This window comes from Manduca sexta, chromosome 13, assembly GCF_014839805.1.
Source record: "Manduca sexta isolate Smith_Timp_Sample1 chromosome 13, JHU_Msex_v1.0, whole genome shotgun sequence".
Lineage (NCBI taxonomy): Eukaryota > Metazoa > Arthropoda > Insecta > Lepidoptera > Sphingidae > Manduca > Manduca sexta.
The window spans coordinates 8,126,059-8,148,939 of record NC_051127.1 but is presented as its reverse complement, the minus strand read 5'-3'; the positions used below and the strand labels follow the sequence as shown (position 1 = coordinate 8,148,939).

The 22,881-nt window shown below is 34.8% G+C and overlaps 1 protein-coding gene across 1 annotated transcript in view; it reads left to right on the top strand.

Moving 5' to 3' along the window:
* The first annotated feature begins 6,503 nt into the window (after positions 1-6,503).
* LOC119189197 overlaps positions 6,504-22,881 on the top strand; it is a 99,896-nt gene continuing 83,518 nt past the window's right edge. The window contains exon 1 of the mRNA XM_037438250.1: positions 6,504-6,566. Coding sequence (XP_037294147.1) covers positions 6,549-6,566 — 18 coding nt within the window. The 5' untranslated portion in view covers positions 6,504-6,548. The remainder of the gene's footprint in view (positions 6,567-22,881) is intronic.

Sequence of the window (22,881 nt, the reverse complement as noted above, 5' to 3'; positions counted from 1 at the left end):
TGACAGAGGGGAGGGGGGAGGGGGTTGTCGCCTCTCCACCCTCTGACACAGATAAGGGTAGAAACAAACTACACAGTACATTGCGCCACGTGCGAATTGTGAAGAAAGAGACAGACAATCTACCGACTTTTACTCTGAATATCAAATACGCACACCGTCATGTTAGCTACTTTTACTTGACATGACAAAATTATAATTATTCTCTGTACAGTAAAAAAAACGAACAAGACGTTGAAAGAATACATCATTACAGTCCAAAATTATAGAAACACAGAACAATATTAGTTGACCCCATTTTGTGAAAACAAAAGCGAATTAAAAATGTAAAAGTTTTGAAAGATAGTTTGATTTAAAACATTGCTGGAGACGAAAGTCGTAAAATAAACGTATAACAAATCAAATGTTTTGTCGCGATTATGTAACAAAATTATAGTCTTCAAAGTGACGACCATTACAAATGAGATGTCACTTAAAAACGACTCACTAAACCAAAATAGATATTGCGCTTTTTAAAATGTATGTCACATGTAAGCATGTTATTTTTGCTTAACATCGAATCATCAAAATATAACGATATTGATAGAAATTAACAATATTCAATGAATTTTCTTGTCTTTGAATTGGAGCGAATAATTTTCCGAACCAGTGGAGTACACAACTTTTGTGACGCCTAAATCGAATTAATGAATTCCAATTCAATTATAAATTATTTAAACAGGTTTGAGCCACGGCCCCTCTGGCATTGTTCAGCTCTCTCTCATCATAGTTTTTGTAAATTAGCCGATATAGACTGTTGCCACGTGTTCGTGTGTAGGCAGAGTGCATTAACGTGTGAAGTCCCGACGAGTGCGACTGACGAAAGCACTTCAGCATGTTTGTGACGTGATTCGGAACGAACATGTGATTTTGCGGCATCCTACATCAACGTAAATAAAATACAAACGCAGGTATTTTATTTGCGAGATCGGTGTTACTCATGTAAAGATGAAACGATGCGGTTCCATGAATAAATTTATTGCGTATTTGTTGGGCATTACTCGTTGTGTTGTAGGAGAATTTCTACATTTTGTTATTAGCCTTTTTTATGACGCTAATTTACACCAAATCTATTTGATATACCCATGTGTTTGGGACAGAGATGTTAGATAACCTTTTATAACACCAGTCGTATGTAAAAATATATAAGCCTACATTTAGGCAATGAGCAAAAAATACCCTTCGTACCCAATGCACGCTGTAACAGGATCTCCGCGTATTGTATGAACAGCACCAGTAGATCCTAATGTATTCAATTTACATACAAACTGCGCGCCGTCAAAGCAATTGCAAATTACACATTTCTGCAGAGAGAGACAAAAGTACCTCTCGCATACCGTCTCTTGCAAAGTGGCGCACAACGTTTGTCGTAAAACATTGTTTTATTGAGAAATAAACAGGGTTCCAGTAGACTTCCATTGACGCGCCGTCGGCTCTCGACCTACGTCGTAATGAGAACTTTTATGCCGGTACCTACGGGGGAGTATGCGAGCGTAAACGGAAACAAGCCCGCTGTGCCCTCACAAAATTGGGATACAATTGCGTGCGTTAAAGACACATTAACACCGTTTTGATGCTTGCCAAAAATTACTTATGAATGCTGTTCGTTTTTTTATTCTTTGAGACAACGGTTTTACGTAGAATGAGGTTTCGAGATATGTATTTTTATTTAAAATTATAATTATGTTTAAAATTTATCAAAGACTTAAAAGTTACGGTGTTTTGAATTTATTGAAAGTTTTGGTATATAAATCATAAGTTTAGTTTAATATGACTTTTCATCCATATAATTTATAATTTAGTTAAAATTTTGAAGTTATAACAATAGTTTGTTTTTTTCACCCCTGTGAATTCTGTTCTGTAAATTAGAAGGAGTTTTTTGCTACCACATTTTTAATTCTGACTGCGAGAAGTGAAATTTCCCGCAGGCTTTCCTGTTTGCTATTCTTTATGATTTTAGTTTCTTTAAAGTGATAGTAAATTAGTATCTCTGGTTGACTGCTTTTATACTTTTCCAGATTTTATCACTTTTACTTTACTACACACCCGATGTTACTACGTTGATACCAGAATATTGTCTTCAAAGTAGGTATAAATTAACGTAAAATATAGTCTAAAGCGCAAAGTACTCGCGGAAGTACGGCAATATCGAATATTCAGGGATATTTCCCAGCACCTTATGATAATAACATTTAATAAATCTTGTCGATTTGGTAGCCGAGTGCCGAGCCTCGGGCATAGTAAACCGCTCTTGTTGTACGTGACAAAATTAAAAAACGCCCCGTGCATAAAAATATAATAATTCAGTGGCTATGTTCTCGTGTCTTTACTTTATTAAAGTTTTCGAGCTAAGTGATAAAAATGATGGGCGCACTTTCATAACGCGCCGCCCTTTGTCTTTATTTTGTAATAATTTTTAATGACAACGCCACATTTTTTATTTTCTTATGCAGTAATGTTCACGAGCGGTACGTTTTTAGAGTCGATTAAATGCTTATTTTTTATGTCTGCTGCAGGTAAATGGACTTTGTTTATGGTAGTTAAGTGTAGATGTAATTAAGATCCACAATACAGAGAGGAAGTCTTGATATTATGGAGCATTTGCTCGATCCGTGATAATATTTTTGAAGAAGGTTTTTTACTGTTTTTGCTGGTAGAGGAGTACCATTGTGCTGATAGGTGGGTGGGTGTATATATTTTTTTTGAAAGCTAACGATCATACACCTGGTGAAACTCCGCCCTAGTAAATCATCTAGTGTATACCAAATAAAACAAGTTAGCAAAATTCATCCAGCAACAGATGAGACGTGGCGTATGATTGACATTTAATTGAACTGAACTGTACTTTAATTTCCAATGTACTTAAAAATCAATTACTTACATAACCCATTAAATATACAATGTACCTCCAAAAATTCATTACTGTGAACAAAAAATAAATGTTACTCTAATATAAAATATTTTAGAGTGGGGATGATCCCCTGTGACGGTATATCAATCACCCTCGTCCGGCTTGGCACGGCTCGTAACAAATGAATTTTTAACCCGGCCTCAGTCCTTCGCGCGTCATCCTTGCCTATCTTACTTCAGGTATTTTATTAATGTCGTTATAGGACGTTTTTTGTTGTATTACTGGTTTAATTGTTGTGTCAATAAAATTTTCTATTTGGCTGAGTTAATTCGGTTGATTCAAGGATGCATGGAGTATTGTAGGAAATTTTACATTTTGTTTTTTTCTGTTTGCATATTTGTGTTAGATGTAGATGGGGTTGGGGGTTCGGGGGCAATGTTAGGGTGCAACCTGAACAATTGATTGGTTTCCGACTTTTTAAGACTAACAATCTTCACTACACATTTACATAGTTTTATTGTTATTTTTAACTACACCGACCGCCTCTCTCTTTCTATACTAAAGCTTACCTACGGCCGTACTTATTTCATATCATAAAATGATACTAATTATAATTGTGACAATAATGATCACTCATTCTGCCTGCCCTCATCCCTTTGTATTATATAAGTGACGTAAAACAGCCAACACATATGTCCAGAAACACAATAGAAGTATTTCGAATTTCGCTCAATGCAAATGGCCAGCGAGATCCATAAATGCAGTTTACAAGTTGGAGTTGTTTTCGCGGCGAGTTACGTGGGAATAGCGAACAGTTTCCTAGCTTCTTCATACTGTCTCAACTTTGGACGTAAAACAACGATTTTATTGCAGCCCCGCATGACTACTCGTGACCAAACTTTTCATTTTACTGATGTAATGTGCATAACGCGAAACGTGTCGAAACTTTGCAGGTCTTTAGTGAGCATCATAGTTATTGATAGGAAGGTATTATGCAGTAATGCAGTGGTTAGCAGTGGCGAAAGATCCATATAACTCGATTCTTACCGGCTTTCCTTTACGTAGAATTTCTGAATAATATAACTATCATCAGAATGATTTGCGGACCGAATTTATGTATATTAGTACCTATATGTTGTATCGGGTTCTTTTTCAGACTTTTTATAGATTCATTTTCAGATTTCAGAAATTCGCCACTGCTGGTCAGGCCTTCATTTTGTGCGTGGAAAGGTTACGGTTTGATAAACAATACAGTTAATTTTCAATATCTATGTCGTAGACATATATAATCTAAAACATCGTGAAAAAGATTGGATGTTTGTTATCAGTAAACACAGAAATAGAATTGGGGTGAAAGTTGGAACTCAGATAGACTAACTTTTCTAGCAAAGTAAAGGCTCTGTTATTACAGAAAAGCGGATAGCAAGGCTTATTCTAGGAATGGAACCTCGCGCCATACCTTATCTATCTACCTATAAACATATTATAAAACAAAGTTACCAAAAGTTGTCTGTCTGTATGTGATCGATCTTTTCAAAATCTGCTGATGGGATTTTATACAGTTTTTTTTCGAAAAAATAGTGCAATTCTTGAGGAAAGTTTAGGTTAATAGTACGTTACAGTTTTATGTGAATTGACTGAAATATAACGACAACTGTTGAAGAGGGTGCGTGGTTTAAAAAAAAAACCCTCGTGGGTCGGGATTTAGGCGAAAAAAATTTTTGTGGCACACTAATTTCCACGCGAAACCGCAGGCGTAACTAGTTTTTACTAAAGTTTAACTATCACCAATCCGCGTATCGCAGCATTACCTACTGCGTAAACATAATATAAACAGTAAACATTTCTTCAAAAATTCCTGCTATCAGCTCTATTGTACTTACATACTTTGTATGTATAGATGCTAAGTATAAAGTATACATTTTGTGTCTCAGTCCCGAACTACGCGGCGAAAATCAGATTAATTCAATCGGGTCTCGCCCTCGTCGCTCACAGATAAAGGACGAATACGTTGAGACTTGTACGTAAATGGGTTAGTCTGGAACAAGGATTGGCAACCATCGGCACGCGTGCTATTAGTGGCCTCTGGAAGAAAGGGCACGAAATAGATTTACTACGAAATTTTACTTATGGTTTAGGGAAGATTCCGATATTATTGTATCGATGTTTGAGCTTAATTATACAAAAGTGATTTCATCGCCGTTTAAGCTTTTTCTTTTCTTTAACCTGTAAGATCAGTTTAGGTTAGAATGGTATTATTTGAAAAAAAAAATGGCTCACGTCTAGTGAAAACAATTCATCAGATTAAAATATCTTATAAAATAGCAATAAAAGTTTAAATCAGTTATCAGACTCGTAACGTCTTGCGTCATAATCGGCTCTTAAATTTAAGCCATGGACACAGTCAAACATAATCCTGTTTGCATACTCTCATGATGTCATTTTTCTTGGCTTACGCTTCTCTTGCATTCCGTAGACGATGTATTAGAGTTGCACTAGGAAGCCATTTGTTATCACTATATAGTATAAAACAAAGTCGCTTTCTCTGTCCCTATGTCCCTTTGTATGCTTAAATCTTTAAAACTACGCAATGGATTTTGATGCAGTTTTTTTAATAGATAGAGTGATTCAAGAGGAAGGTTTATATGTATAATAACATCCATTAAATAGTGGAGAAACACTGTTATTTTGTTGTGTTATACCCGTGCGAAGCCAGAGCGGGCCGCTATGTTTTTATATACAACGTTCACAGTTTTTCTGTAGTGTATTTAGTATCAGCATTGCACCCGTGCGAAGCCGGGGCGGGTCACTAGTCTAATGATAATTAAATAGAACAAAACCGTAATACAGGTTCAAGAATTATATTCTTAATACCGTATCAGTGTGAGTCAGTTGGCATCTGCGGTAGACGACACGATATCCGTCCTCTACGCACCGTTAGAGCCATATTAACTAATTGACGTATTGTTCGCTCATTAAATAGCGATATCAGTTAAATTAAAGTGAAACGAACGCAGAACGAAAATAGTTACGGTTCTAATTAAGAGACACTTTTCCGGAGTTTACGAGTCTCTCGGCGGTGCGGGAAATATCCGGAATGACCGCCAACATCCGTAACGTGTGGCCGCGTTTGTGCATTTTCAGAGACTTTTAGTTTTATTTATTCTCACACGTGCACATATTGTGCTTCGGAATGTCCGTCTGATTCAATTTTATTAATGGATTTGGACGCTTGCCCCACTGACTGTGAACGCGACTATTCTATTTGTCGCGAGACGTAAGTTCGCGTCCGATGACTGATTTCATAACGTGCACTGACGCGTTTAGGCACATATTTGTTTGTACGCGTGACTGATCTCGTATGTGTTTGGTAAGGCGACCCGTCACGCCTGTACCGGAGACTGCATTGAGTCAGAGCACACAAGAAGTCAACAAGGCCGCCCCGAATTTGGAGGCATTACGTTATTGCTTTTAGACTAATTCGTTTTGTGATTGACGTTGATGAACGTCCATACGTTTTTGATCAATGGAATACGTTTTCAGTATGCGTACGTTGTTATCCTATGCCTAGTTGGAGAATCACGTATGTATGATATTTTACGTATTTCTTTGTTACAGAATGAGCTGGTAGCGTGTTCGGGGAACCCACACGCATGTCGTGATGGCCGCTGTGAACTCGGTAAGCTTCGGTTTCAAAGTGTATTCATTTCAAAGTGCCTTATGTATTGTGATCTGTGTTATGCAAAAGTTGCCATGAAATGTATGTCACCGCAACTATAGTAGCATATCTATTTTATTACCGATTTCAATTTCCGATTATCTGATATTTCTTACGACATAAACTAATATTTGATATATACTAATCATGTCAGGAAATAACTTTATAATTTTAGGCGAAGTAACAAAAGTTCCCTGCATCATTTAAAACCAATTCTTCATGACATTCTCCAATAACCAACCATTGCACGGAAAATGAGCAAGTCCCATACAAATACCAACAAAACTGTTAAAAAGAAACATTACAAGCAATTTAACAAAATTATTTCGTGCGAAAGGAAGTACCTACTTCATAAATCCCAGCTTAACGTTAATGCCGTATAATTCAATGTTATTACTATGAGATTCAGTCGGCTCATTAACGATATTCAATCTGTCGTGAAAATCTGGCCCGTTGTACACTTCGCTAATTGGCGACAATTCTGTTTTGGATTTCTTTCGCATTCCTAAATGATGATTCACACTAACTTCACATCGGTAGCCAAGTAACTTCGCTGCTCAGGTAAAGTTACATCTTGTTATTTAAATTGATTGTTAGGTAATAATATTAATTATATTTAGTTTCGAGGATGGGAAACACTATCCATATTTTTAAGATATCTTCGTCCACTTTTATCGTATCAGTCGAACATAAAACCGCTTCAAACTGCCCTCCTCTGTTTTATCGGCTATATTTTTTTCCCGCCATGAAGCTTCGTTTACAGCTTAACAGCCGACCATTGGGCTACATAACAACCAGTTGGCTCATCACTGTCTCTCGCAGGTATAACACGACCAGTCGAAGAAGGTCCTTCAGTTTTACGTCGCCTTGTATTTTTGTTATATCAAATGGGGCAGGATGTGTCAGTTGATTCTGGTGGAAGTATAATGGTGCCGTCGGGCGCTCCGCCATGGACGCTTTCCAAATCACATCGTATTTGAATGGCGAATGCAGTTCGTCAATTGCCTTGTAATGACTACCGATATGTATTTGAATAATCTTTAGATTTACATGATCCGAGACGCTATTTATGTGATTTTTTCGAAAATATAAAGAATTCTGTTTATATAGCTCCAATTCTGTGCTTAACGAAGGAGTAAGTGAACTGAATGGTCCATTCTTTCGATTTCCAATTAAACTTTAGCGATATTCGAACTCGATAAAGGGTAGACTAGGTTATTTCATTAATAAACTAGTATTCAACTTTTTTACTGTACCTTTAGACAATTCTTATTGATCGTGATAGTTATAAATATTGTTATGGTATCACCTGACAACTAGAACCTTATATAATGAGCCACAAATATAACATAATATTTATTTAATAATATAACCTAATCTAGTACAAAACGAAAAAACCAGCGAAAGATTGAATTCCTTAGGCTTCTCTGAATGCCATCGAAAATAAGTAAAATGCAACAAAAGACTTCACAATCCTTTAGTAAGAGCCTTTTATCTCAAGAAGAGATAGGATTAAAAGCAATTACTCACGATTCGGACCAGGCCAGTAGCAATACGCTTACTGGCAGTTTCGAATTCCCCTGCGTCTTAGTCACTTTCATCAAAAATACACGACGCGACCTTTTGTTTTTCATAAATTATCAAACAAATTAAATCATAAAAATATTGTGAATAGATATGCAGCAGACGATCTCGTCTTAGTTGTGTCGACTCGTAATCCTTAAAATAGTTTTCTAAGAACACAGAGCGGAGTGTCAGCGCAGCTATTGTTGGCATCCGATGTTATCTGATCTTGATGTATTGCCATTTTGATATGATAACAATGGTATGTTTGTATAACACATTGCCCTATTTAAGTAGGAATTAAGGTATTTGCGGAATTACATTTAGAAATGTCGTTTGTATAATTGTTTTGTTTATCATCTTATTTATTAAGTTTATTAAGATTATGTTTATGTTCATATGTATTATGCTAATTATGCATATCCTCATAGGTAGGTAATAACCGAAATGTGCCGAAACTTTCTTCGGAATATGTTTTATAGTGGATCATCAATGTTTCAAAATTCACCATAATTTTGTAATCATTTTACACTTCACTTTCTATATTTTTTGAATATGTTAATATGCGTTTTAAGGCAATTTGAAAAATAAACAACCAAGTATATTATAGAAAAGTGTCGACGGCAATATTTAGGAGAAAAATGTATTAACATCTCCTTACCTTTACAAAAAGAAACGAAACACAAGCCATTTTTGATACATTATTAATATTTTCGCAAATATCAGCTTCAAGATGGCTTCCCTTTAGAGCGCCTAATTAACTTAATTAACTATTTTACTTAATTCGTTTTTAACTTATTAAAACTCCGCTAAGAGGGTCAAGTGTAATCTCAGTGAGCTAAGTTACTGCTACATTTAAACCGTATCGTCCTTCGCTATCGTTGCTGTGCGCCGAGGTTTTTAACGTCCACGGAAATATTTTATGTATATTAATTTGGAGAACTGAGCTTTGACGGTGTTTATCTGTGCTTGTTTTATCTTTTTGAAGATGTAAATAAATGGATTCCATAGTGCCCTTGAGGTGATATTCAAATTTTATTCTGACTACAGCTAGACTGAATACTTATCAAACTCAAAGGTAAATATCGGGATACTGTTAGGTATAAATCTTCGAAGTAGTAGGTGAAACGAGAAGAACAGAGTGAGAGTGAGTTGAGGTTAAAATTTACAAAGAATTGAGGCAGTAATTCACGTTCCTAATATTGCAATGTGCAGGACTTTTTTTTTGTTAGTGATTTTATGTTTGTTAGCCTGGCAGGGCCGGCTTATACAAACACACCGGACTTTCGGGTGAATGCTTTAGGCACTCAAACCTTTAAGTGATTATGTTGAGGGCGACCCACTAACGGGTCATGAACCTCGGCTCAGGACGATCACTGGGAGAGGACGAGACATCAGGGATTATGGGGTGCAGGACTAGTCGCGTAATAAGGATATCGGGCCATCTCATTCTTTCGCACGCATCGTAATTCTCGGTGATGTCACGTGCGCAAATTTCCCCCTTTTTTCTCGTGTACTGACAGCCCTACTACCGAAATTCTTAGTTTCCGAATTGTTTCTGTATTAGTTATTTGACAAACGTGAAGAGTAAAAATGCGTTATACAATTGTATCAAAGTATTCATATAATACTTAAAATTTCAACGGCAGATTTTCTGAATGAGCATCAAATCATGACCACTGAGAAACTAACAGTTAATTATCAGATATCAATACATTCCTTCTAAGTAAGAATATGACGGAGGATCCATAATTATAACTTTTAATGTAGATATCTACTGCAAGTTCAAGAAACAGCCATGTATTAACTATCGTTAACATAATACAAGTCTGCAAACGTTCGCAGATTACCTTTCGCTGTACAAATTTACAGTACTAGCGTATTTACCGAGTTAGTTAATTGGATGATTTAGGCGAAATGCTAAATTAGCAATTTCATAAATCGCATGAGTGGACAGATAGAGGCATTGTGTTTTATAAAGCGGGCAATTATATTTTAATCAAAAGGTTTTATCTGTTAGTTATAAACATTGCCTGCCGCGGTGGCGTGGCGTGTAATTGTACACGGTACAAGTACAACGACCGCTGAGGTTCTGGGTTCGAATCCCGGGCCAAAATAATTGTGAATGGGTTTTTCCATGTTCAACAATTACTTAGTCGCAGGTCGGAGTCAGGTAGATGGCGGTAATACCTCAGTGCCTCGGAAAGCACGTAAAGCCATTGGTCTTGCTCCTGATCTCTCGCCGGCCATGTCCGATTGCCGTCTCACCGGATTATGAGAATGAAGGAACACAGAGTATAGTGTATTGCGCACACACATGCGAACTATAATATGTCCTGCGTACTTGGCTGATCTCTGTTGAGAATCAGTCCACAGCGGCCATATGGACAAAATTTGGTCACGAATGAATCAAAATAAATCATGGACATTACATTGTTAAAGACCAATTGTTATGATATAAATACTTGTTATAAATATATTATACCATTTATTGTTTTCTAAAGGAGATAGTTTACGCTTTGATAGCAAATTTAATCACGCAGGAAATATGAGTGCCCAAAAATAATTTTCCTGTTTGTCTATTCGTCTATTTAATTATCTCGGAAAAAGATTTTGCTTTATAACAAACAAAGATTGCTTTACTGAAATTTGAAAATAAATGTATATTTTTAGTATTAAATCTTCTACTTATTTACTATAGTTTAATAAATATAATTTACCCAACTTTTCATTGCCTAAACACGATAGAAATAAGCTTTTATCAAATAAAAGTAATAAATACAGATCAGTAGACAGAATTCAGAAGGAAGTAAGAATCTCACGTGATTTATTAATGGCATATTAAAAAACTAATTCCAGCTCCGGCCAACATAACTGTGTCAAGATTATACTGTATATTTCTAACACCACGGAAATAAAGACAAGTTATGTGAAGTGGTATATCTTTTTAATTTAGATGCATTTTAATATGGCTATAAAGTGTGTTTATCATGACCTAATAAAGTGTTTAGTGGCAGTTTTGACGTCAGCAATCAAAATAACGTTGCCATGTATAACCAAATTAACATAATAAAAAGAACTATAAACACCTTGAGTTGGAGTAAGAATATACACTTTATGATATTTTTGCAAGTTTTAGCAAAATTACTTTGTGCAGCTCTAAACGTAAAAAGAATAGAATAGTTATATAAATTAATGAAAATAAAGAATGTATGTACATATCTATTTGATAGATGGTTTATTTAAAATATTGATACTTAGTATCTGATGTGTTACAAAATGAACATGTAAAATATTTTCTAAAAATATGTGGAAATTGCATTAAAACGTCTCTTTGTTTCGCCAACTTGTTGAATACCACTTAAACCCCATAAACAAGGTAAAATTACCCGACAATAAAAGAAAACAATCACACAGTGCACCTATTATGAGAAAACATTGTGTAGAGCTTTTAAAATTGCTGCGAAACGGACAAAAGTAAACCGTGGAGGAAATAAATGAGGGAGATTCTAATATTCTAGTGCTACAACAGTGAAGCTTTTGTAACGGGGTAATAAAGGGCATTCTAGGGCTGAAGTGGACCCCGCCGGAAATTTAATCTGACTGAGGGCCCTTTGTTACGAGGAATTTTGTCCTTAGATAAATGACAGCAAGTAGAGGTAGAAATGAATGAATATTTCAATTTAATTAAAAATACGAGAAACGAATTGTTATTGTTTTCGCTCGATTGCCTATTTAAAGGCCATCTTATTAAACGCTAATAGCCCTTGAGTGTTCTGCTCTGATTTGCGTAACAAATAAGAAGATTTATTTTGACACTTTTTTTTATTTTGCTAATGAAGGCGGGCGGAGGCGAACTTAGGCAGGTATTTGCTTTTGTTTGTGATTTGTAATTAAATGGGTATTTAGAGCGTGACGACTATTGTTTCTGAGACTGTGTAGGCTTGAGTTTAATGAGTGATGATTTAATATTACGAGCAGTGCTTGGCTGTTGCTTTCATCGTGGATTCATGTTCTCAAGTTCCATTATTTATATTCATAAATGCTACAATAAAAAGTTAAAGTAAGTATATTGCCTGATTTATATATCGCAACATATGAAAAAAATATCGATTTTTGACATTTATTGATTACAAATAATTTTTCAATGGTTTTATTATCACAAAATCATCGTTTGACATACCTCAAAATATAAGTCCTCATTCCAATATATTTATAAAATATATTATACTAAATCTAACATTTCCTCCACATTTCCCATGATTTTCTATAGATATAACAATCCCCCTTTACGGCTAAAACGATGCCATTTAGCCGCAACGTTCCCTGGAGCTAGTTCGATGTTCAAATCGCACACGCGTAGACGTCTGCCGGATGCAGCACTTACGACGCCTTTATGTTGCCAGCCGAAAACATTTAGTCCGAAGATAAAATGTAGGAGTTTAAAAGCGGCACGACTGATACGACTCGCGTCTCTATTCTGCTTTATTCTTTGTATGTACAAGATGGTATATACAAAGAATATAAGAAGAAGATAAGTCACGTTGATTGTTATTGTTAAATAGTATTACTGTGTAGTTAGCATAGCCTTTCTACAATTTTTAATGGTTATAGAAAACAAAAAATATGGGAATGACGTATTGTGTACAGATAGATTTATCGATATGTAATTTTAGTAATTTTATTTTTTTGTTTTCTAAATTATAATTGACGAAAAGTAATGGCTTTGCCGTAATGTTTTGTATAGTTAATGCAATAAACGCATGCCTTGAAAGCCCTTCGCTTGGCATCTTTCCTGCCTCAAAAGAAGAAAAAACGATTTTTGTACAAGTCACGCGCGGCTTAAAGTCATAAATAGAAATAATTACATGAAATATTCTGGCAAATTCAGATATTTATAACTAAAGGTTATAAACACCTATGAAGTTAGTGGCAGCACACTTTGATGTGAGCTCTCAGCTTCTGAATTTGAATTTAGAACGATCAGTGATTCAATTTAAAATTTATATAATTTAAAAATTTGTGCATAATATGTCTTGTTATTATGAAGCACCTATTAGATTTATGGCAGCATACATTGGTGTGAGCCGTTAGCTTCTGAATTTGAATTAAGAACAATCAATGATTCAATTTAAAATTTATATAATTTAAAAAATCTGTACCATGTCCTATTATTACGTCGGCAGAAAGCTCGCATGTTTCGTTCATCCTTTTTTGTGGCAACCCAACGATGTTGCCACGCGTATAGCATAAGATAATGAGCTCTACCGGCCCCCAGGGTATAAAATCTTGTGAGTCTTACATCTCATACAGTTGCGAAAATGCGCGGTATTTAACGGGCATCGGGTAAACTGACAAATTTGCTAAAATTTGTTTAAACTGGACTGATTTTAGGGTGTCATACAACAACGTTGGTAAAAAAATCTTATTGCATTTATTACTCAATATGGAATATTTTAAAAGCGTGACCAATCTATTTCGTATTTTTTAATTAAAATATAAATGTTCTACGGGACCACGGCGTTTGCTGACTATTTATATATTTTTATTTTTTTATCAGGCTTTTTTCTGAGTCTCTTTTTTACGTACAATGTCAAATACGGTGCAGTTAAACATATTTTCAACCAGCAATGGATATCTCGATAAACATCGTAATAATGTCGGCCTGGGGCCTTATTCTCTATCCCGCACGTTATTTCAACAGTGCGTAACAAGCACGTAACATAAAGCATCATGTTTAGGACTATAGAAATTTGGCTTACAGAATACCATTCCATGCACATTTCTTGAAGATAACATGACACGGCCGCGTTACGCGTTTACACTACCATACAGAATAAGGGCCCTGTCTAATTACTTCCAAACATTCTAAAAGGCCCATATATGGATAGGAACACGTTTGCCAAACAGTTCCACAGTTTAATGGTGCGGTAAAGGTAACTTCTGAACTTATCGGTTCGAGCTAAGATGGAGAACACTCAACTGTGATTCCGCAAGCACGAGCGGCTTTGTTTAAATGCCCTCACAATATCTCTTATGTCGTTTTAAAGTGTTTTCTTAAATTATTTTCGTTTACTATGTTTTGTCTCTGAATCTGAAATAGGTTGATGGTAGAAATTGAGTTATTAAATCCGCATACATATTTATGAAGTGAGAAACAAGTATGGTTAAACAACCCATTGAATTCTTCATCATAATCGTATAATATGTGTCATGATAGAACATTTGCACCATAACTTTTCTTTTAAATATGGCGATAATTGTTTCAAGCACCAAAAAAGAAGCCAAAGGATAGCTTCTATTTTTTTTATATCGGTTAAAATGAAAACAAACAATTTCTGTGTTCACAATTGTTCGCTGAAAAAGTTATGGACATGGTATTGACTAAACTACAAAAGTCAAAACCTATAACTAAACATTCTGACTTATAATATCATTATAAGTCAAAATATGATTTCCATTATGTACTAAACCATCGAGAAACTCCAAAGCATTGTAAACGTACGCGCCCGTTAACAATGCCCATGCTATTATGCTCATATAAATTTAAAATAGACATGAAAACTATTTCAAGAGCCCCGAAACCCTAGCAGTGAGCGAAAGTCCTTTTCACCCTTTTAGTGGATCACAATCGCTGACCGACAAGCATGAGGGCTGTCCAAAGAAACTTAAAGAATATAAGTGTGCATATATATCACACTTGTACTATAAAAAAAGCTTATATAGGTTTTTTATAATATTAGTAAATCTGTCTCGATGGCGTGGTTGTATTACGGTACGACTTCAGTGATAAGGTCTCGTGTTCGATAACCGGGCCGGGAAAAATGATATTGGATTTTTCTACTCAGTATCAGTCCGGATTCTGGAAATTGTGCCCGATATGACGGTAGACTCGCATCTTTTACATGATGGGACGGAATACACATGGTGGTAAGTTGATGTACCAGTTGCGTCTCGTACTACCGCTTCGGGGTTAAAAAGTATGAGTTTATTTGTGCGTGGTATTATAACATAGGACTTGAAATTAGAAAATTCTGGACCGTGTTTTTCTGCTTCGATTATTAGATGATAATCGTAATATAAATACAATTATTTCCAAATAGGAATATATGCCTTTGCAGAAGAGTATTGGAACAGACTCATTGTGGTATTAGCACCAATATGGACTCTCATACAAGAAACTTAACACCTTATATGGTTTGTAATATGACCTGTCTACTAATGATTTATCCTCAGGTCTCTCATAAATATGAGATTTAAATTACCTATAACTACTTATATGAAACTTATTTACTATACTAGTATACGTATCTATACACTTTAAGATACTACTATTGTAAGCATCATCTTACAAATAAATAATAAGTTCCTTATCAAGTACAAACGAGGACCAAGATAATGTATTTCCAAACAATAAAAATAATAACATACAAATTCCAAATGGATTAATAAGCAGTTGGCAGCCCTGAAACGCCCGCAGGCCATCAGCCCGAGTTGTATTTTCACCAGATGTCTGTTTGCCTAACTTAAATTGAGATTATCCTATTTCAAAACAATTTTAAATATCCAAACATAGATTAGGTTCGGAATTCTGTTGTACTTTTGTTATTGCTTTGTTCTGACTCAATCTTCATTTCAATTCATGTTTTTCTTTACATTTATCGAAAATGTTTTGCTACAAATAATAATGCATCAAAGGATTTTTTTATTTAGACTGACGTGACCTAAATTATAATATTTTCGCTGATGGATTGAAGTTAGGCGCTCAGCTGTCGAAGTGTTTGTCAATAATAAATCAAAATCCGAAACGAGTAAACCGAAAAGGTCTGATAATACATAATACAGATGTGCTGGCAGTAGTGACAGAATATCAGTTAAAACACACGCAGTTTCCATATAATTAGCGATGACTCTACTTCAACATTAAACAAATCCAAATTCTAGCTAATTAATTTGTCAAAATGATCGTCATACAGTTGGAAAATATCAATTATAGTTAAAATAAAATAATTTATTAGTCACTAGTTGGTAAAAGACGTAAATATATACCTATATTTAAATGAAATAATGTCAAGGACACGTCGAAATCCTCACAGTTGCGGAAAAATAGACCCCAATCTAGCTAACCTACCAGACTTTCACTAGCTAAGTAATAACTACTCGAAGAAGAAAGATAAAAAGAACTCCAGGCTTAGTTTTTGACCACTTACTTTTTAATTATGTCATAAGAACAATGAAGCGATATCTGGAATTCCAGACACGAAAGTTAATCCCTACACAGGCATTTCACTTGTCAGATATATTCAGCAATTCGAGTGTAGGTCGGAACAGCTTCATAATTGACCTCGGCGAAGTGACACCGAAACTGGAACATTCACGTGATGGGACAAAACGGACCCAGCGGGCTATGAGATGGGTACAGCTTGGCCCGTAGCCAATGTGTACCGGGATAAAAGGATATCCCGCTTACGTACAGGTTATTCACAACACTACAGCAATTTCGTCGGTCAATTTTGAATTAAATGGTTCTATGATGGTGTTTTTTTCAATATATATAAATCTAATGACGTGAATAATTTAATTAATTTTGATAACGATAAATGAAATAATATTAATTAAATATTTGTAGTACCTTTATATCAGCACATTAATTACTTTATGTCTTTAATAACACCAATTTAAACCGAAAATTAATCGCGACATAAGCGAAACAAATTTCTTTACAAGTTAATTAAACGTATTGTGCAGTAAAACCTCATCCATTAAACACGCCTCATTTAATTTCAATGGAATAAATTAATGTCTTAGAATTTATTTTATACGATTTCAAGGTTATTTTTTTTTAAAGAAAGTACGTTTTTTCTGTAGAAACGTTAACGATAAAAGAATCCGACGTTGAGCCGCTCCACTAATGGGGAGGCTGAGCTTGAATTCTGTCATTAGGACTTGGAATTTTACCTTTTATCGAGTAAATGACGTGCCAAGCACAGCGGAATGAATGTCACCTCGTCGTTAGGCTTATGTAGCATGACTGTGTTACCGTCGCGAATATAAGTACCCTGCGCGATTTTGTAATACAGATGAGCAGTCATTCGCGGTTTTGTATTCATTATATTTTCTTTTGTATACACTCCGAATACCTACATATGTTGTAGCCATTCGTGCGTGTAGTATGTTTTTCCCGTAACAAAAATAAATATTGATCGTATCTATAATATTTTATTTTATTTAAGACAAGACGGTGTGTTGTTCACCCGTGAATTAAACGTGTTTTTAAAATATGCAATTATTGCGCGATTCAATCGCGTTTGAAGCGCGTTGTCGGCGCGTATAAAATATGCCGTCTGTATAACCACTAATGACGGTCTAAAACATTTCAATGCGTTCATTCATTTTTGCCTCCAAATTTACATTTATATTAAAACAACGAGTGTTATTGAAATTTACATTATTGCCAAATCATTTCTAAATGGAATTAATCCATAGTTTTACAATCATATTCACTAATGAGTATTCGAGTAATAGCGAATGTAAGTTATAGGTATAAACAGGTTAGTAGGTTAGGCACAAATATCAAGTTATTTTTCACGGAGAAAAAGCCGGTTGCCCCGACAGCAAGAGCTATAACGCAGTTTCTTAAAAGTTCGTAACAAACTGTGTTCTCAATAGGTTGGATACGCTATTCGCGCCATGTGCCAAGTTATTTCACGAACCGTTATAGGCGGTAGTGAATATGCCAGATATTGGTGCAAACTTTCTCACATCCAACGCTACTTGCAACAAATAACGAGTTTCTTGTCAGTACTTGATTTATATATAACGTATTCAATATTGATAGATGTAATGGGAAAGTATTTATATCCAAACGTTTATTTCAAATCTTATTTTGTTTAAAACCAATATTTTCAGAATTTTGCTTGTATATCGTTATAATTGAGTTAATGGTGGTTCATTGGAGAAGCATATACTCAACGGCGATAGGCCGATAGAAAGAAATTATCCGGAAAATTCTTTTAAAAGTATTTTTACGACAGACGTTATTTACAGCGCTGTCCACCACATGTTCATCACAGCGATCTAAATATAATTAATTTACTATTGTTTATTCACAGTTGATCGTTTTACAAGCGGTTAGTTAATGAATTTGGCACAGTTTCAGTGACATTTGCGGTCACACAGATTCATTTACTAAGCGTATACGGTTCCATAAGTACCGAACTGATTTTATTACACGAACATGTTAATATTGTTTGCTTTGTATGCAGAAAATATGCTGAACGAATACCAAAGTGGATGTTTGTCAAGAGGGAGCGTACTGGGTCTTAAGAAATGTCTTATAAGATCTTCACGATCGTCCCGCCCCTTCAGACCGGGTTCCATTAAGACGCAGCCATGATATGCGGTGAATATATAAATCTAGGAGTATCTCATTAGTGTTAAAGACAGTTCAAGTTTAAGACAGTCCTTTGTTTTTTTTTTACAAGCATATTCGTTGAATGCGTTACGTGAAAATACCTGTGTTTATAGGAAAATTAATAATACATAGTAGTGGGAATTTAAAATTAATTTTAATCTTATTATTGTTTGGTTGTGTATTTATCTGTAATAAGCATTTAGTATAGAAAATTATAAATTTAAATTCAAGCTTTTCTTTTATATTGATACAGCAAAGTGACCCCACTGTACTGGTGCTGTGGGTTCGACAGAATGTGGACTGGCGAGAAATGATTACCCGTCGACAGTCGACACAATTATGCCGGCCTGTTGGAACCGGATATACACAAGCTAAAATCGAAACGTGACACACTAACGTGGCAAACTATGCCAGGTTTTAAAACATTGTGTACGTTAGTCGCTACCCTGATGGATATAAAATATACCAGCAAATGCAAGCTTGCCAGAATCTAAACCAATAGGTAAATAGAGCAACCCATAAAGCAACCCTCAATGCCAGTTTGCAACTTGAAATACAAATCGTATCGCAAACTAGCACGGGTTAGCAATCCTCCGGGCACGTCAAATACATAAATCTCGCGACACGCACGTAACGCGCCTCAAACGCGTCGTCACGTCTTCAGGTAAACCTCGTGACTGTACGTTTAATAATATATGCCAGGGTGTTCCGTACAAGTGGCTGTTGCCGTACCATAACGTCACGCGAAACGTATATAGACGTCTTGGGAGGGGAAATCAACGAGACAAATTGACTTACTCAAAGGCATCTGACTACGGTTGCTGTTAACAACCGTGCGGTGTGTTTACTGCTCTACGTTGCCTTTGTTTGGGATGAAACGTTGGGATTGAAATTGGATATAGATAGTTCTAAGAGGTCGCATTGCCTTGTCTCCTAATTTTGTTTTAGTTCAATTTCAGTATCGAAAACAAGATATTAACATTAAATAATTTGGCCCTATTGAGGTGATATCACTCGTCTTAAAAAAAACTACAGCACGCTATATTAGTTTTGTTTCCGAGAGGTTTAACTTCCCTATTTCTTTGTTTAAACATCGATATTAATTGGTAGACACGAGTACGCACCGTAGTACTTGCAAATTTACTATATTTCCTATAAAATAAACCAAACCAATTTCACCAAATACTAGTTTTTCCACTTAAAATCCTAAAACGTTACGTTCGGGCACATAAAGCATCAATAATATCAATATACTTTATGTTTTCACCCGACAACACATTTATATTGACCACAATTTTACTTTATCTCTTATATTGAATGCTAGTCACGGCGAACTGTCGAGAAACATACAGACAGCATGACATAATGTACTACATGGCATATCGAAATACATTTATTTTAGTATAACAATGCGAAGAATGCTCGACATAGAGTTTATACAATTCCTTTGGAAACTCACGTGCATATAGTATTACAAGGAGTATATTCTAGTGTATTAAATTTAGCTTACGATAACTATTGACGTCAAAGCAACGTTTACTGTACAGAAGTGTATTAGTAACCCGACCTCCGGCGAATTATCCTTATTTAGCCTCTCTCTGATTTGCTGATATATTGTATTTGTATAAGATTATTGGCGCTTTGATTTATTTGCATATACCTACGTTCTATACACTTTATTTAGTAAAAACAAAGAACCATTTTACATCGCGTTTGAATATAGCTCACTTGACTTTTGTAATAGATGAAAATACTCATTTCACAGTATCTTATAATGGCTCTCTCAATATTTTATTAACATACTTCGAGTAAATAAACATTGGATATCGTTGAATGTTACTTGGTGGGATCTATAAAGAATTTAATTAGATCTCTTAAGAGAATCATATGAAATGAGATAGCTACTTATCAAGCGAACTTCGTCGTAATTAAATTGAGAGCAGGTGGAAGCAACACAAAATGAATCAAAATTAATCTGGAGCAATTTGACAGCACCGTGTCGTCGGCATCGGGCTTAATTTTCAAGTTTAATTAAATAATATTTGTACACGCAAACGTGAACTAAAATAGACGTTATTGAGTTAATAACTGAAATAGCCACGTGATTTATTATGTTAAAAAGAAGTGAAATGTGGCAAATGTTTTACTCAAATGTTGCACAGCGCTTCCCGATGGGTAACAATTTAAGAGAAACGTTAATATGACTACATTTCAAAAGCAGTAAATATCCTCAAAATATCCTGCAAGAATTGATTAATGGGTTGTCGTTCTATATAAAACAACATAATTTACATACTGTTACCAACACAGTACAATATTAGTAATATATCACTTCTGTAATTAAATTGCATTTATTTATGTTCACTGCATTTTTATATGAAACCAAAAGATTATTTTTCGATATACAATAATGAAAATGATGAATCTAAAATTAACCTAATCAGTTTGCCCATAGCATCCATCTCTTTGGCTAGATCATATTTTCATGAAGACATGCAGAGCCACGAGGCCATTTACGTCATGGCCAGTGCGTCTGAATTTATTTTCAACTCCATATTTATACACATTCATATACAAATAGAGTTCTCTGAAATAAAATCTAAATTAGTTCAGTTCCCCTATTATTAGTGTTAAGGCAGTAAAATTATTTAATCGTTAAACATCAAAGTGAAGTTTTCTCCCGAATGCTGGCACGTACGTGGGACATCGCATTGACGTAGAAGCAGCTAAGAGCAGGATACTATTACTAACAGATGAGTCTTGGGACAATTTGGTTCGATCACACATTGTTAATAAAGAATCAGATTAGTTTTGAGAACAAGTTAATCTACCTATATTTCTTACTATATGTAGGCTCTAATTTACTAAGTAAGTATTGTTTTTTTGCAATGTATTTTCGTAGAAATAGAACTATCGAAACGCACATGCGTAAATAATGGTTACCTTCAGAAATAATTACGTAAAAAATGATTCCATATTATAATAATTATATTAGTTATATGCTATTTATATAATTAAGATATAATAAAGAATTTCACGATAGAATAACGAGCATTGTCTACCGCAGACAACTGCTTTTTTGGCGCACGCCCAACACACAAGGGCCCAATACCCCGATATACATCGAAGGACAAAACTTCGCTTGTTATCGAAGAAATATCACAACATATCTGGATGCCTTTATGGGAAAACTTTTGTGCCCATTCTTAATCGTGAGAATAACGAACAGATAGGACAATGCAGTAGAATCGTTCGCATAAAAACAGTCACCAAATGAAATGATCTCATTTCCTTATATGACAGAATGTATGATGCGGATACCATTATTTTTACGTTTGCAAGATAGCAAATGGTACATGCTAATTGTTTGTCTTGTTCGAATTATAATTGAAATAAAAAATAATTATGTTTTAACTACGTTTTTTGAACAATTATGTGAAAAAATAGTAACGTGTCGTGAAGTTACGAAAACGCGATGAAACATAAAAACGATATCTGATAATGCATCAACAATTATGTAGCCAGTCATTAAAACTTCAAACCTTTATTCTAAATAGTCAAATTTACTCTTAATAGGCTTAAAAAATATTACTGAGTAATGGAAAAGTAGATGTTACGTAAACGACGTTAAGCCACTATTTTGAAAAACAAAATATCACATCATTTTTCTTAAACATATTTTTATTATTTTGTGTTAGGAAATATTAAAAAAAAAATACTGTGATAAGAAATAAATAAAGAAAAAAACAAGTTCATTCGATAGAAATAAAGTTAAATATTTTATATCAGTTGTCGCGTCTGTTTCACCATCTATGGTTGAAGTATGAAATCATAGAGTTGTCCGTCCAGCCGAAAGTTCGTCTTATGTGGCCATGTTGTCATTGTTATAATGTCAGTTCTTGTTTCAGCCTCTTGTTTACTCACTACTTGAATGGATCACATTTAGAAAACATATTGAAGGACTTAGTTGATTACAGAATGAAATACAAAACATAGATTCAAAGTAGATTACATTTTGAATTTAGAATCTAAAAAAGTGTTACATTGTTGTTTTAATTTATTGATTTATTACATATTTATTAATTTATTATTATACTGCAAGAATATATTTTAATTAAAATGTTCGAAAACATTCAAATTATTAAAGAGATTTCAACAAATGTTTTCTTTACTACTACTTAGAGATATATTATATGGTGTTGACACGGCTTCGCCCGCGTGTTTTGAAAATGCTTTTATAGCTACGAAAGTCCTTTAAACACTGTAGGGTACCTACCCCACAAATTTAAACAATTAGTA